This window comes from Phocoena phocoena, chromosome 4 (assembly GCF_963924675.1).
Source record: "Phocoena phocoena chromosome 4, mPhoPho1.1, whole genome shotgun sequence".
NCBI lineage: Eukaryota > Metazoa > Chordata > Mammalia > Artiodactyla > Phocoenidae > Phocoena > Phocoena phocoena.
The window spans coordinates 90,638,489-90,651,588 of NC_089222.1; the positions used below are offsets into that span (position 1 = coordinate 90,638,489).

The window sequence follows — 13,100 nt, forward strand, 5'->3', positions numbered from 1 at the left end:
ATTCCTTGGTATTTTATTCTTTTTGATGTGATGGTAAATGGGATTGTTTCCTTAATTTCTTTCTGATTTTTCATTGCTAGTGTATAGAAATGCAAGAGATTTCTGTATATTAATTTTGTATCCTGCAACTTTACCAGATTCATTGATGAGCTCTAGTAGTTTTCTGGTAGCATCTTCAGGATTTTCTGTGTATAGTATCATGCCATCTGCAAACAGTGATAATTTTACTTCTTTTCCAATCTGGATTCCTTTTATTTCTTTTTCTTCTCTGATTGCTGTGGCTAGGACTCCCAAAACTATGCTGAATAAAAACAAACAAACAAAAAACAGGTGAGAGTGGACATCCTTGTTTTATTTACAATCTTAGAGGAAATATTTTCAGCTTTTCACCATTGAGAATGATGTTAGCTGTGGCTTTGTCATATATGGCCTTTATTATGTTGAGGTAAGTTCCCTCTATGCCCACTTTCTGGAGAGTTTTTATCATAAATGGGTGTTGAACTTTGTCAAAAGTTTTTCTGCATCTATGGAAATGATCATATGGTTTTTATTCTTCAGTTTGTTAATGTGGTGTATCACACCATTTGATTTGCATATACTGAAGAATCCTTGCATTCCTGGGATAAATCCCACTTGATCATGGTGTATGGTCCTTTTAATGTGTTGTTGGATTCTGTTTGCTAGTATTTTGTTGAGGATTTTTGTATCTATGTTCATCACTGATATTGGCCTATAATTTTCTTTTTTGTGCTATCTTTGTCTGGTTTTGGTATCAGTGTGATGGTGGCCTCATAGAATTAATTTGGGAGTGCTCCTTCCACTGCAATTTTTTGGAATAGTTTTAGAAGGCTAGGTGTTAACTCTTCTCTAAATATTTGACAGAATTCGCCTGTGAAGCCATCTGATCCTGGACTTTTGTTTGTTGTAAGTTTTTAAATCACAGTTTCAATTTCAGTACTTATGTTTGGTCTGTTTATATTTTCTATTTCTTCCTGGCTCAGTCTTGGGAGGTTGTACCTTTCTAAGAATTTGTCCATTTCTTCTAGTTTGTCCCTTTTATTGGCATATAGCAGCTTGTAGTAGTCTCTTATGATCCTTTGTAATTCTGTGGTGTCAGTTGTAAATTCTCCTTTTTTGTTTCTAATGTTATTGATTTGAGCCCTCTCCCATATTTTCTTGATGAGTCTGGCTAAAGGTTTATCAATTTTGTTTATCTTTTCAAAGAACCAGCTTTTAGTTTTATTGATCTTTGCTATTGTTTTCTTTGTTTCTATTTCATTTATTTCTGCTCAGATCATTATGATTTCTTTCCTTCTACTAACTTTGGGTTTTGTTTGTTCTTCTTTCTCTAGTTGCTTTAGGTGTAAGGTTAGGTTGTTTGAGGTTTTTCTTGTTTCCTGAGGTAAGATTGTATTGCTATAAACTTCTCTCTTAGAACTGCTTTTGCTGCATTCCATAGGTTTTGGATCACTGTGTTTTTGTTGTCCTTTGTCTCTAGGTATTTTTCGATTTCCTCTTTGATTTCTTCAGTGATCCATTGGTTGTTTAATAACATATTGTTTAGCCCCCATGTTTGCGTTTTTTACAGTTTTTTCTTGTAGTTGATTTCTAATCTCACAGTGTTGTGGTTGAAAAAGATGCTTGATATGATTACAATTTTCTTAAATTTACTGAGGCTCATTTTGTGATCAATCCTGGAGAATGTTCCATGTGCACTTGAGAAGAATTTGTATTCTGTTGCTTTTGGATGGAATGCTCTATAAATATCAGTTAAGTCCATCTGGTCTAATGTGTCATTTAAGGCCTGTGTTTCCTTATTGATTTTATGTCTGGATGATCTGTTCATTGATGAAAGTAGGGTGTTAAAAGTCCCTCACTATTATTTTGTGTTGATTTCTCATTTTATGGCTGTTAGCATTTGCCTTATATATTGAGGTGTTCCTATGTTGGGTGCATATATATTTACAATTGTTATATCTTCCTCTTGGATTGAACCCTTGATCATTATGTAGTGTCCTTCTTTGTCTCTTGTAACAGTCTTTATTTTAAAATCTATTTTGTCTGATATGAGTATTGCTAGTCCAGCTTTCTTTGGATTTCCATTTGCATGGAATAGCTTTTACTATCCCTTCACTTTCAGTCTGTATGTGTCCCTAGATCTGAAGTGGGTCTCTTGTAGTAAGCATATATACGGTTCTTGTTTTTGTATCTATTCAGTCAGTCTGTGTTTTTTGGTTGGAACATTTAATCCATTTACATTTAAGGTAATTACCAACATGTATGTTCTTATTGCCATCTTGTTGTTTTGGATTTGTTTTTGTAGGTTTTTAAAATTTCCTTCCTCTTTTGTTCTCTTCTCTTATGATTTGATGACTATCTTTAGTGTTGTGTTTGGATTGCTTTTTCTTTTTTGTGTGTGTATCTATTGTAGATTTTTGGTTTGCAGCTACAATGAGGTTTTGATATAGCAGTGTGTGTGTGTATATATGTGTGTGTGTGTGTGTGTGTGTGTATATATATATATAATTGTTCTAAGTTGCCGTTCTCTTAATTTCAAATGCATTTCCAATACCCTGCATTTGTACTCTCCTTTTCTCATGATTGCTGGTTTTGATATCATATCTGTGTGTGAATGATTTCCTACCTGAGAGGCTATGTGTATGGATGATTCTTACCTGACAGGCTACATGATAAGGTATTCCAGGAGCATTTTATAAATGCAGAGGAGTTTTGCTAAATTTTGAATCTTGTAAAAAAAATTAACCATGAAATATAATTCATCATCCATATTAGGACACTGTTGAGAGTAAAAGGGAGCACTATTAATAATATAATATGTCAAGAGAATGGGCATTAACTGGAACCATCCCAAGCAAACCAAGACATCTGAGGGAAAAGTCAAACTTTTCTTACCATGTTGTATCATTATTATATATTTTATTATATACTCAATACCATGTTCGTAGTCCAAAACAATCAGTAGGTTTACCATTCATTTCATTTTCTTATCTTGAAGAATATTATTTAAAATAATATTTTGTGTACATTCAATCTGAAATTGGGATGCAGCAATAACGTACTGAAAGAGAAAACCAGCTAAGGCACAAAAGATCTGCATTCAAATCCCAGAATGCCACTTCATAGCTATGACCTCAGACAAATTATTTCCCTCTTATTTGAGCTTCAGTTTCATCATCTGTAAAATAAAAAGCAGAGTATCCACGTTAAAGTTATTAGTGGATCAAATAAAGTAATATTTGATCAAGGAAAGTGTCCCATAAAAGTTGGAAAATATTATTATTATACACATGGACAATAAATATGAAGGAAAACATTACAAGACGTATTATCTGACGGCAGCTGCAGTGATATTACAGGATGCTTACAGATTGTTTTTGATGTAAATATTGCTACTTCCCTCACTGAATTTCTGTGCAGTATGGTGTTCTGGATCCTTTAGCAGCCACAGGCATGACAGTGATCACTGTTTATAGAAGAATGGCCACTACAGTTGTCTTTATTGTTATATTATACTTCAAAAAGAAAAAAAATCCCATTACCTTCAGCATCTGCAGAATTGGATATGACTTTCAAGAGCATGGTCCTACTGTACTCTCACTATATATCAGCTAGCCTGTTAAGTCTTCTGGCCCCTTCCTTGGAGCCAAGAACAGCAGTTCAGCAGCATTACAGCCTAGCAGCCTGAATTTGTGGAGGAAGCATGTGACTTACTGAGTATCAGGACTCTCAAGTATTAGGACTGGCTCAGCCACTATTTAGCCACATGACCTAGGGCAAGATGTTCCTGTAAAATGAGGGAATAGATCAGAGGATCATTAAGGACCCTATAAGCTCTGACTATGATTCTAAGGCATACTTGGTATTTTACAAGTCTAGATGACTGCCTTCCTTCTTTTGGATATTTTCCCATCCTTTCTCACAACAGAAGAAAATGTTAAAGCACAATGAAACAGAAATAGATGTTTGAAATAGAGATTTCAAGTAGCTTTAGGACACAGTTAAAGTAATATACACAGATAAAATAGTTATTCAATTAAGAAACATTTATTCTTTCCCACATGAAAGTGAAATTACAGTTGTAAACATACACTGAAAAATATTTGTTTTACAAGGTAATTTGCTATATGACCATGACCTTGAGGTGTTAGACAAGATAATTATTAAGGGCCCTTTAAGTTCTGAATTGTGCAATTCTAAGACATTCTTGGCACTTTACATGTCTAGATGACTGCCTTCATTTGGGGTATTTTCCTCCACATTTTCCAGTCTATTCTCATTAGAGAAGAAAACATTTAGCATACAATTATAGAAATAATAATTTTAAATAGAGATTTAAAGTAAATTCAAGATATATTTACACTGAAATATACAGGTAAAATAGTTGCTGAGTCAGGAAACACTTATTCACAGTATGAATTTCATTAATTTATGGAAAATAATATGAACCGTGTAACATTTTTCTTACAGGGTCACTGAATTCTTTTAATTTTGTAGCTAGAGACATGTACAACACTTATAGAATTTACACAGTACTAATTTCAAAATAGGTTTTTGACCTCTAAGAATGAAAGTTCTCAGTGACAAGCTTTAGATGTGCAGCTTTAGCTCAGTGGGTGTCAACTCTGTCATAAGAAGCAACTATACACAAACAGTAACCCCCCAGCATGAGAAAGTGAAATTAGAAACTTTTAAGGCAGAAAAAAAATCTCTCCAAAGTATAAACGATTAGGGTCCAAAGAGCATGTTTACATAAATGACCAAAGTTATTCAACTGAGCAAATGACTTAATTTGCACAGTAACTTTACTTACTGCTTCCTGATTTCTAATTCTGGGGACTATTTATGCTGTACCTACTGTGAAAGACATTGAGAACAGTAAGAATCATCAGACATGGTCCCAGAGGTATACTGGTAAATGTTTAATAACCAGCTCTTGAGGGGAAAGTAAGCCCTTTCTTACAGCATTTACCAATTTCTGTGGTGTAAAATACTCCCACTATGGCAGATTTCAAGCTACCAACAATTTGAATAACTGGCTCACAAAATTCCTGAAACTAACAGTTGTTTCTCATAAACCAGTATAAGCCAGCTCGAAAACACCACTGTTTGGACCCCACCCTCAAGTAGCTCATAATCTATTCATAGGTATGTATTTTAGAGAACAGAAAAGAATAGGGAAGATAGAGATAAAATGTAAATAAATAATATATATTTTTATAATCAATTTTAAAAGTTAAAAGGAACACTAAAATCTGTGGAATTTTCCTACTCTTGTCATTTATTTCATGAAATTAAAGTTTAGTATATTTGGCAGAAAGTAAAGGATGAGTGGAATAAGGACAAAAAAAGACATCCTAGTATACATGCTAACAGTAATCATCTTTATGTTGGAAGAAAATACCTGCTAAGTTAAGGGCAAATATAATGTAACTTTTAAAATTCTATCTTCTTTAAACCTGTTCAATTCAGTTCACAGTCCTGAAGATTTGTCCTCTCCTCTTTGGCTGCAGCTTTGATGAGTTTAGCTAGCTTATTTTGCATAATACTGAAGAGCGTACTGCTTCACATCACTCACACTATCATCAGCCCAAATAAAAGGCAAAACTAAATGCTGCAGTCTGAAAATTGAACTTCCCTTGCATAGTCACCCCGTTGTATCAGATCTTGGGCAAGTGCTGGCTGGGGTGATCAGGAAATTCTTCTGGTAGCAAAACGTGGAGTCTGCAGGTTGGGCACGTCCCCTGTTGCATCAACCAAGGTCTAATGCACTAAGGAGCAAAAAGATTCATGTCAGTCTCTCAGATTTAGCCTAGCAGAGGCAGCTGTTACTCCATACATCAGCGTTGCCAACCAACATATCTTCCAGTGGATCTCAGAGCCTTATTTGGTGGATTGCCATGAAAACTTCTGCAATCATGGAACTTTGTCTGTGATTTGCTGAGCAATATAGTTGGTAACAGAAGAACACCTTTCAGCCAGTTTATTCTATTAAGATCCTTCCCCCCAACCCCAATCTTCAGGAAGACTAGTTCTTCCTAATAAGGAGACTGAGGAAACCTATTACATTTTTCTCTAGTTTATTATATATTATTCTAATTTATAATCTAGAAAAAGTCATACCTAAACATACAAATGTCACAAATACCTTGTATCAAGTGCTTATGGTGTTCTGAAGTTAAAATCCCTAGATAATGGATATACTTTTCAGATTGCTCTTTCTTTGGTCATAATGGTAGTACTCTTTGGCTATGAACTATATATTATTTGCTTGAATACTGACTCTCCAAAAACAAATCATTTTTACATGAATGAATAATGGAGACCCAAGTCAGATGAGAGAGGATTAAGAATAGGCAATAGATGTGAGGCCCATTAACTTTAGAGAGTAACCTGAATGAATTACCTGCTTTCTATTCAATGAGCAATGGCAAAGAATAAAATAAGTTTTGTGAAACATTTATTTTCTAAATGGATCTTTAGGACTTTTAAAACTTCAAATGGGAAAAACAGATGGCTAAGTATCTATCCTGGAGGTCTTTTGGGATTAGCCATTCTGTGTATATCTCTTCTTATCCAAGCAGATACAAAACATAATTCTGTACCAGGTATCACATATCTTTGAAATGATGTTTTACAGATACGGCTTGAATGAGCTGGCTTATTGTTCACTTCCCTGAGAAGCCTTTCTTGTGTAAGATGATCTTTTCCTGTGTCAAATTACACCTCTGCATCAGAAGACTTGGATCATAAATTGTATATCAATAGCACTTGCACAGCAACACCACCAGAAGTTAATCTATATAAATGCCAATAATCTATATAAATGCCAATTAACAAAAGATATGCCAGCCTCCCATTTTTATAACATCAACACTCAGGCATCAGCATCTTCAAAAGCAAATACAGGAGCCTGGACAGACTGTTAAGTCTTATGCGTTATAACAGCAGTTGGCTATCATTAGGTGTGGACAAAGGACACTATTTATAACAAGCCAAGGTGAAGTGGCACTGCTGCTAAACTGCCAACTGCCAAGTCAATCAACATTCCTTCCCGTTCTGTTCAAAGGAACTGCCACTCTGTCCCATTAAATCTCATCATTGTCCCCTTCTCCTGCTAGGTGTATCTAGATCTGAGAAAACACAATGCAATCCATGGCTAGGTATGGGAAAACATATAAATGCTTCCGTGCAGTACCCAAAAGCCCAGAGTTATATCCAGTGAAATTCATGACACAGTAGTGGATGATACATGTATACAATTTCAAGGAATGCAGTATGAATTTCACTTAATTGATTAATGGCAAAATATTAAAAAGATAAGTTCACCTGAGAGTGGAATTTGTGCGCACAGGGCAAAACTGAGAGGTTTTCTGGAGAGAGATTCTCATGACAGATCACACAAGGTTCCTCTTCCTCTTCCTCATCATCCTAGGGAGAATACACATAAGGTTAAATTCAGCTCATTTCTCTCCTCTAACCTTAAATGTATTCAGAATCAAGTCTCAGTCTCACCAAATTATTGGCTCCTTCCCACGTGGCAGGACCTTGTGAACCGAGGGGCCTCCGGGCTGGTTTTGAGGGCTGGGCAGCATTAGCCTGAGGTGGAGGAGTATGGCTGGGTGAAGCACTATTACCATTTGGCACGGATTTTCCTTGACTCTGAAAATTAGAATATTATACTTATTATTTTTTTTAGAATTGAACTAAAACAGGAAGAACTGATAAATACCATAGAATAGGCTACCGTGAGAATTAGCAAAAGGGTAAAGGTTAATGAGAAATCTTGAAATAAATGTTGGCAATATTACTTATATACTAAGAACCAGGTAAAACCAAAAATAACTCTAGGTGCTCTTTCAATTAAAACAAGTCTTTGCAGAAAATTAGAAAAAATGTCTCCTTTTAGAGCCATTCAAAATAACCTAGAGTAAATTTCAAGAGGGTCAGTTTTATTCTAGAATGATCAGGTGGTGTTTCCCATGCCATTTGTCAAGCTGAATTGTTTGTTGTTAATAGATGATTTAATATGACTATAGACTGATTTCCTGATCATGTAATGGAGATAATTAATATGGCTAACTACTAAAGATAAGGGCCAGGAGATAAAGTTGTCTTTTCTTTTTTTCTTTTTTTTTACCTGAGATCTCTTGGGGTCAATAAATTGGGAAATCTTGTGAACAATTTCATCAAATGTCAGTCTAGATAAGGACTTCCCATGAGTATCCTTCAATTTCCGTAAGAAATCTGTAAGCTCCTTTCTGGAAGAGATCAAGGAAAGAGCACTGGTGATTTTCCTACTGCCTTGAGGATGCGCCCTCCAAAGGAGCTATGAAATCCTATCACAGGATTGATATGTAGCATACAGATGTGACCTTTTAGATTTCTGATCTAAAAAAGTGATCACAGGTCCATCTGCATTTATTTTAAACCAAAATGAAAACTCCTAATGTATTGATTAATGATACTTAATGTGTTTGTGAGTAATAAAGTTTAGTATTTATTTTCTTTCCAAAAAGAGATTTTAACTGTTTTTAAAAGCTCACTGTGTGAAAATTAAGTTTGTTATCTACTTATTTATGTACTAAGCTCATTATATCATATCTCTCAATGCTCTCTCACTCAAGACTAAAATATTCTCTATGACATAAATCACAGCAAGATCCTTCTTGACCCATCTCCTAGAATAATGGAAATAAAACCAAAAATAAACAAATGTGACCTAATAAAACTTAAAAGCTTTTACACAGCAAAGGAAACCATAAATAAGACGAAAAGACAACCCTCAGAATGGGAGAAAATATTTGCAAATGAAGCAACTGACAAAGGATTAATCTCCAAAATATACAAGCAGCTCATGCAGCTCAATATCAAAAAAAACAAACAACCCAATCCAAAAATGAGTGGAGGACGTAAACAGGCATTTCTCCAAAGAAGACATACAGATTGCCAACAAACACATGAAAAGATGCTCAACGTCACTAATCATTAGAGAAATGCAAATCAAAACCACAATGAGGGGGGCTTCCCTGGTGGCTCAGTGCTTAAGAATCCACCTGCCAATGCAGGGGACACAGGTTCGAGCCCTGGTCCGGAAAAATCCCACATGCCACAGACCAACTAAGCCCGTGCACCACAACTACTGAACCTGTGCTCTAGAGCCCACGAGCCACAACTACTGAAGCCCACACGCCTAGAGCCCGTGCTTTGCACTAAGAGAAGTCACTGCAATGAGAAGCCCGCACGCCACAATTAAGAGTAGCCCCCGCTCGCTGCAACTAGAGAAAGCCCACGCGCAGCAATGAAGACCCAATGCAGCCAAAAATAAATTAAAAAAAACAAAACAAAACACAATGAGGTATCACCTCACTCCAGTCAGAATGGCCATCATCAAAAAATCTAGAAACAACAAATGCTGGAGAGGGTGTGGAGAAAAGGGAACCCTCCTGCACTGCTGGTGGAAATGTAAATTGATAGAGCCACTATGGAGAACAGTGTGGAGGTTCCTTAAAAAACTAAAAATAGAACTACCATATGACCCAGCAACCCCACTACTGGGTATATACCCGAGAAAACCATAATTCAAAAAGATACATGTAGCACAATGTTCACTGCAGCACTATTTACAATAGCCAAGACATGGAAGTAACCTAAATGTCCATCAACAGATGAATGGATAAAGAAGATGTGGCACATATATACAATGGAATATTACTCAGTCATAAAAAGGAACAAAATTGAGTTATTTGTAATGAGGTGGATGGACCTGGAGTTGTCATACAGAGTGAAGTAAGTTAGAAAGAGAAAAACAAATACCATATGCTAAGGCATATATATGGAATTTATAAAAACGGTACTGATGAACCTAGTGGCAGGGCAGGAACAAAGACACAGATGTAGAGAACGGACTTGAGGACACAGCGGGGGAAGGGGAAGCTGGAATGTAGTGAGAGAGTGGCATTAACATATATACACTACCAAATGTAAAACAGATAGTTAGTGGGAAGCAGCTGCATAGCACAGGGAGATCAGCTCAATGCTCTGTGATGACCTAGAGGGGTGGGATAGGGAGGGTGGGAGGGAGGCTCAAGAGGGAAGGGATATGGAGACATGTGTGTGTGTGTATATATATATATAGCTGATTCACTTTGTTGTACAGCAGCAACTAACACAACACTGTAAAGCAATTATACTCTAATAAAGATGTAAAAAAAAAAAAAGACTAAAATATTCCTTTTTAACTATGTTACTATCAGTCTCTTTCTGTCATTGTTAATAGTTCTACTTTTGTAAAATTCAGAAACAGAAAACAAAGATTTAAGAGAAAATGAAAGCAAAGACTGAAAGACACATTAATTATGTGATAAAGAAACCTAGGAATATTTTAACTGATATGTTCTTTTTCCATTCCCATAGCCATTGACCCAAAGCCTGCATATACATTTTTGGTAGGATAGGGTAGGATGATAAAAGTATTTTTCTTTCTCAAATGAAATGTCATCTCACCAGCCTTATAAAACTACCTTTGATTTACTATTTATTTTCTAGATATATTTATAACAACTATATTACAGTTCTATTTTCATTTTCTATTCACTATTATATTTATAAAACCATAATCTAATCCTGAAACATAACGGTACATATGTTAAATAAAAGCATTGGTCTTCAAATGAAAATGCTGGTGAAAACTAGAATTATTTCATTTGATACAAGATTAAAGATAAAAGACACTTCATTTCTGGAGGAGTAGAATTAAATAGCTTTCTGCTGAAGTCAGAACTGTGAAAAGCACACTAAAATAATGATTTCTTGCACTTAACTATGTCCCCTTTCTTTGTCCGCTAACAAAGAAATTACAAGAACCCTCAATAAAATTAAGGAAATAGGAAAGTAAAACCTGATTATGTTTGGGCTTATATGGCATACAATTAACTTAAAATTCACTTTGGAAATAGGTTATTAAGGTCATTATTGCCGCTAGTGGCATAAAATTGGGTAGGTTTACAACTGGTTGTACTTTCAGTAAATGAGCAAACCTAAATTTAAAAGTTTACTCTCTCATGACTTTAAACTAATAATTTTAGGGAAGAGGTTTAGCATTTATACTGAAAACTGTCTCTTCTTAATAAATTTCATTTTCCCTACCAAGGCCATGGTTAGGAAATACTTGTACTTTGTGTGTGTGTGTGTGTGGGGTGTTATATTTCTCTGAAACATTTCATTGGCATAATTATGGCTGTGGAAACTATAGAGTATGATCTGTACTCAACACTAAAAGAGACTGAGGTACCTGGTCTGTTGTGGAAAGGCAGTTTTCAGCCTGTCTGTAATCTTCTCCCAATTCATCATGGGGGGATCACTTCCCAGACCTGCACTGGGAGGCACAGCTTCTCCCACAGGCACTGGCACCGTCCAGGCTATGCTAGTCATCTGTAAGGAGCACAGAGTTACAACCCATCAGCTTCAATTATTAGGAAGCAAGGTTCCATGCCAACATTACATTTCCATACCTCAGAAAATGGGTAGAATGAAGAGGAATACTGACATACATGTTCCCTTTTTAGAATTTTTTTTCCTTACAGCACCATATTTCTAACTGTTTGTATATGTTTACCTTTATTTTAAAAATAGCACATGCTAGTCTCAGTAATTGCAAACATATACAGAAATACATACAGAGTGTGCATTTCTGAAAGCAACCTAAAGTTTGTTAACAGGGGAATAAGTCAATAAATTGTAGCATATCTAATCAAGTCCTTAAAAATAGATTTGTATGTCTGAGCATATGAGATGTCCACAATGTATGTCTCATTTTCTAAAAAAAGTCTACGGCACAGCATTTATGGTAGAACTCATTTTATAGTAAAACATTTTTAAAATGTGTATGCACAGAAAAAGGTCTGTAAGATACAGAATAATCTGTAAACAGTGATTATTTTCTAGGATTCAACAGCAGGGTAATTTTGCTTTCTACTTTATATAATTATTATATACTTTGTATATGCTTTATGTATTTCTACATTATTTGCCTTTTTATAATTAACATATACTACTTTTATAATTAGAAAAATAATGAAGTTTAATTTTCAAACAACTAAATAAACATGAGCATACTACTAGAATATCTGCCCAGTGTCATGAATGTTACAAAGGTCGTATGGAAGTAGTAGCGACAACTTTGAGCCATGAAACCATCAAACAAAGTTTTCCTCATATTTTATGATGGTTCCTTCTTAGAACCATCAAGTTTCTAATTAATATCAGTAACTGAATATTTTTGAAGTGCTTATCTGATTACTAGGATAATTATAAACATGCATCCTTTACCTAAGACTACAGATTATTTTCAAATATAAGGTTATTACTTATGAAAAATTACTAACAGCCACTGAAAATACTCACACAAAGCCTAGTAAGTCAGAGAAAGAGCAGAATATCACCAGAAATCTGGGTTTGCCTCAGTGTCAAGCTTTTTCAGAGGAATCAGGAAGTAATCTTATTAGAAGGTTGAGGTACTTTAATGTTTTCAATAAAATTTTATTTATAGTTCCTTACAGAATGGTGCAGGAGCAAACCACCTGAGCAACACTGTAATATCATGGTGATAAAGAAGATGTGGTACTTAGTAAATATGTTAAGGCCTAGATACATATTTATTCATAGAGAGGCAGCCTCTACACAAATGAGTAAGTCCATTTGACTATATGTTTCAAAGGGAAGCTGTCAGCAATACATAGGTACAAAATAAACCCCAACTGACTAGAATGTAGTTATGGGAAAGTCAAGATTAGAGAATTTTTTCTTTAATTATATTAAACATCAATCATCTGGGAGAAGATTTTTCTTGTAATAAAAAGTTTACCTTGACCAAGATTACAACTAATAATCCTAATCATTTTAAATTTCTCTGTTGCTTCTTCAGGTTTGGATACAGCTTATATGGCTCTTTGTGGCTAGAAAGATTTATAACTTTATAGTATAATATGTTGCAAGGTGATATTTATATTACCTGTTTATAGATAAACAATGTCCTACTATACACACATATATGTGTGTGTGTATATAAAATTTTTCTTTAG

At 35.0% G+C, this 13,100-nt stretch overlaps 1 protein-coding gene across 1 annotated transcript in view; it reads right to left on the bottom strand.

The window, feature by feature from the left end:
• Positions 1-5,678: 5,678 nt before the first annotated feature.
• Positions 5,679-13,100, bottom strand: part of DZIP3 (DAZ interacting zinc finger protein 3) — a 103,795-nt gene continuing 96,373 nt past the window's right edge. The window contains exons 27-31 of the mRNA XM_065876109.1: positions 11,312-11,451; positions 8,159-8,279; positions 7,534-7,680; positions 7,348-7,449; positions 5,679-5,789 (exon numbers count right to left, since the gene is read on the bottom strand). Coding sequence (XP_065732181.1) covers positions 5,679-5,789; positions 7,348-7,449; positions 7,534-7,680; positions 8,159-8,279; positions 11,312-11,451 — 621 coding nt within the window. The remainder of the gene's footprint in view (positions 5,790-7,347; positions 7,450-7,533; positions 7,681-8,158; positions 8,280-11,311; positions 11,452-13,100) is intronic.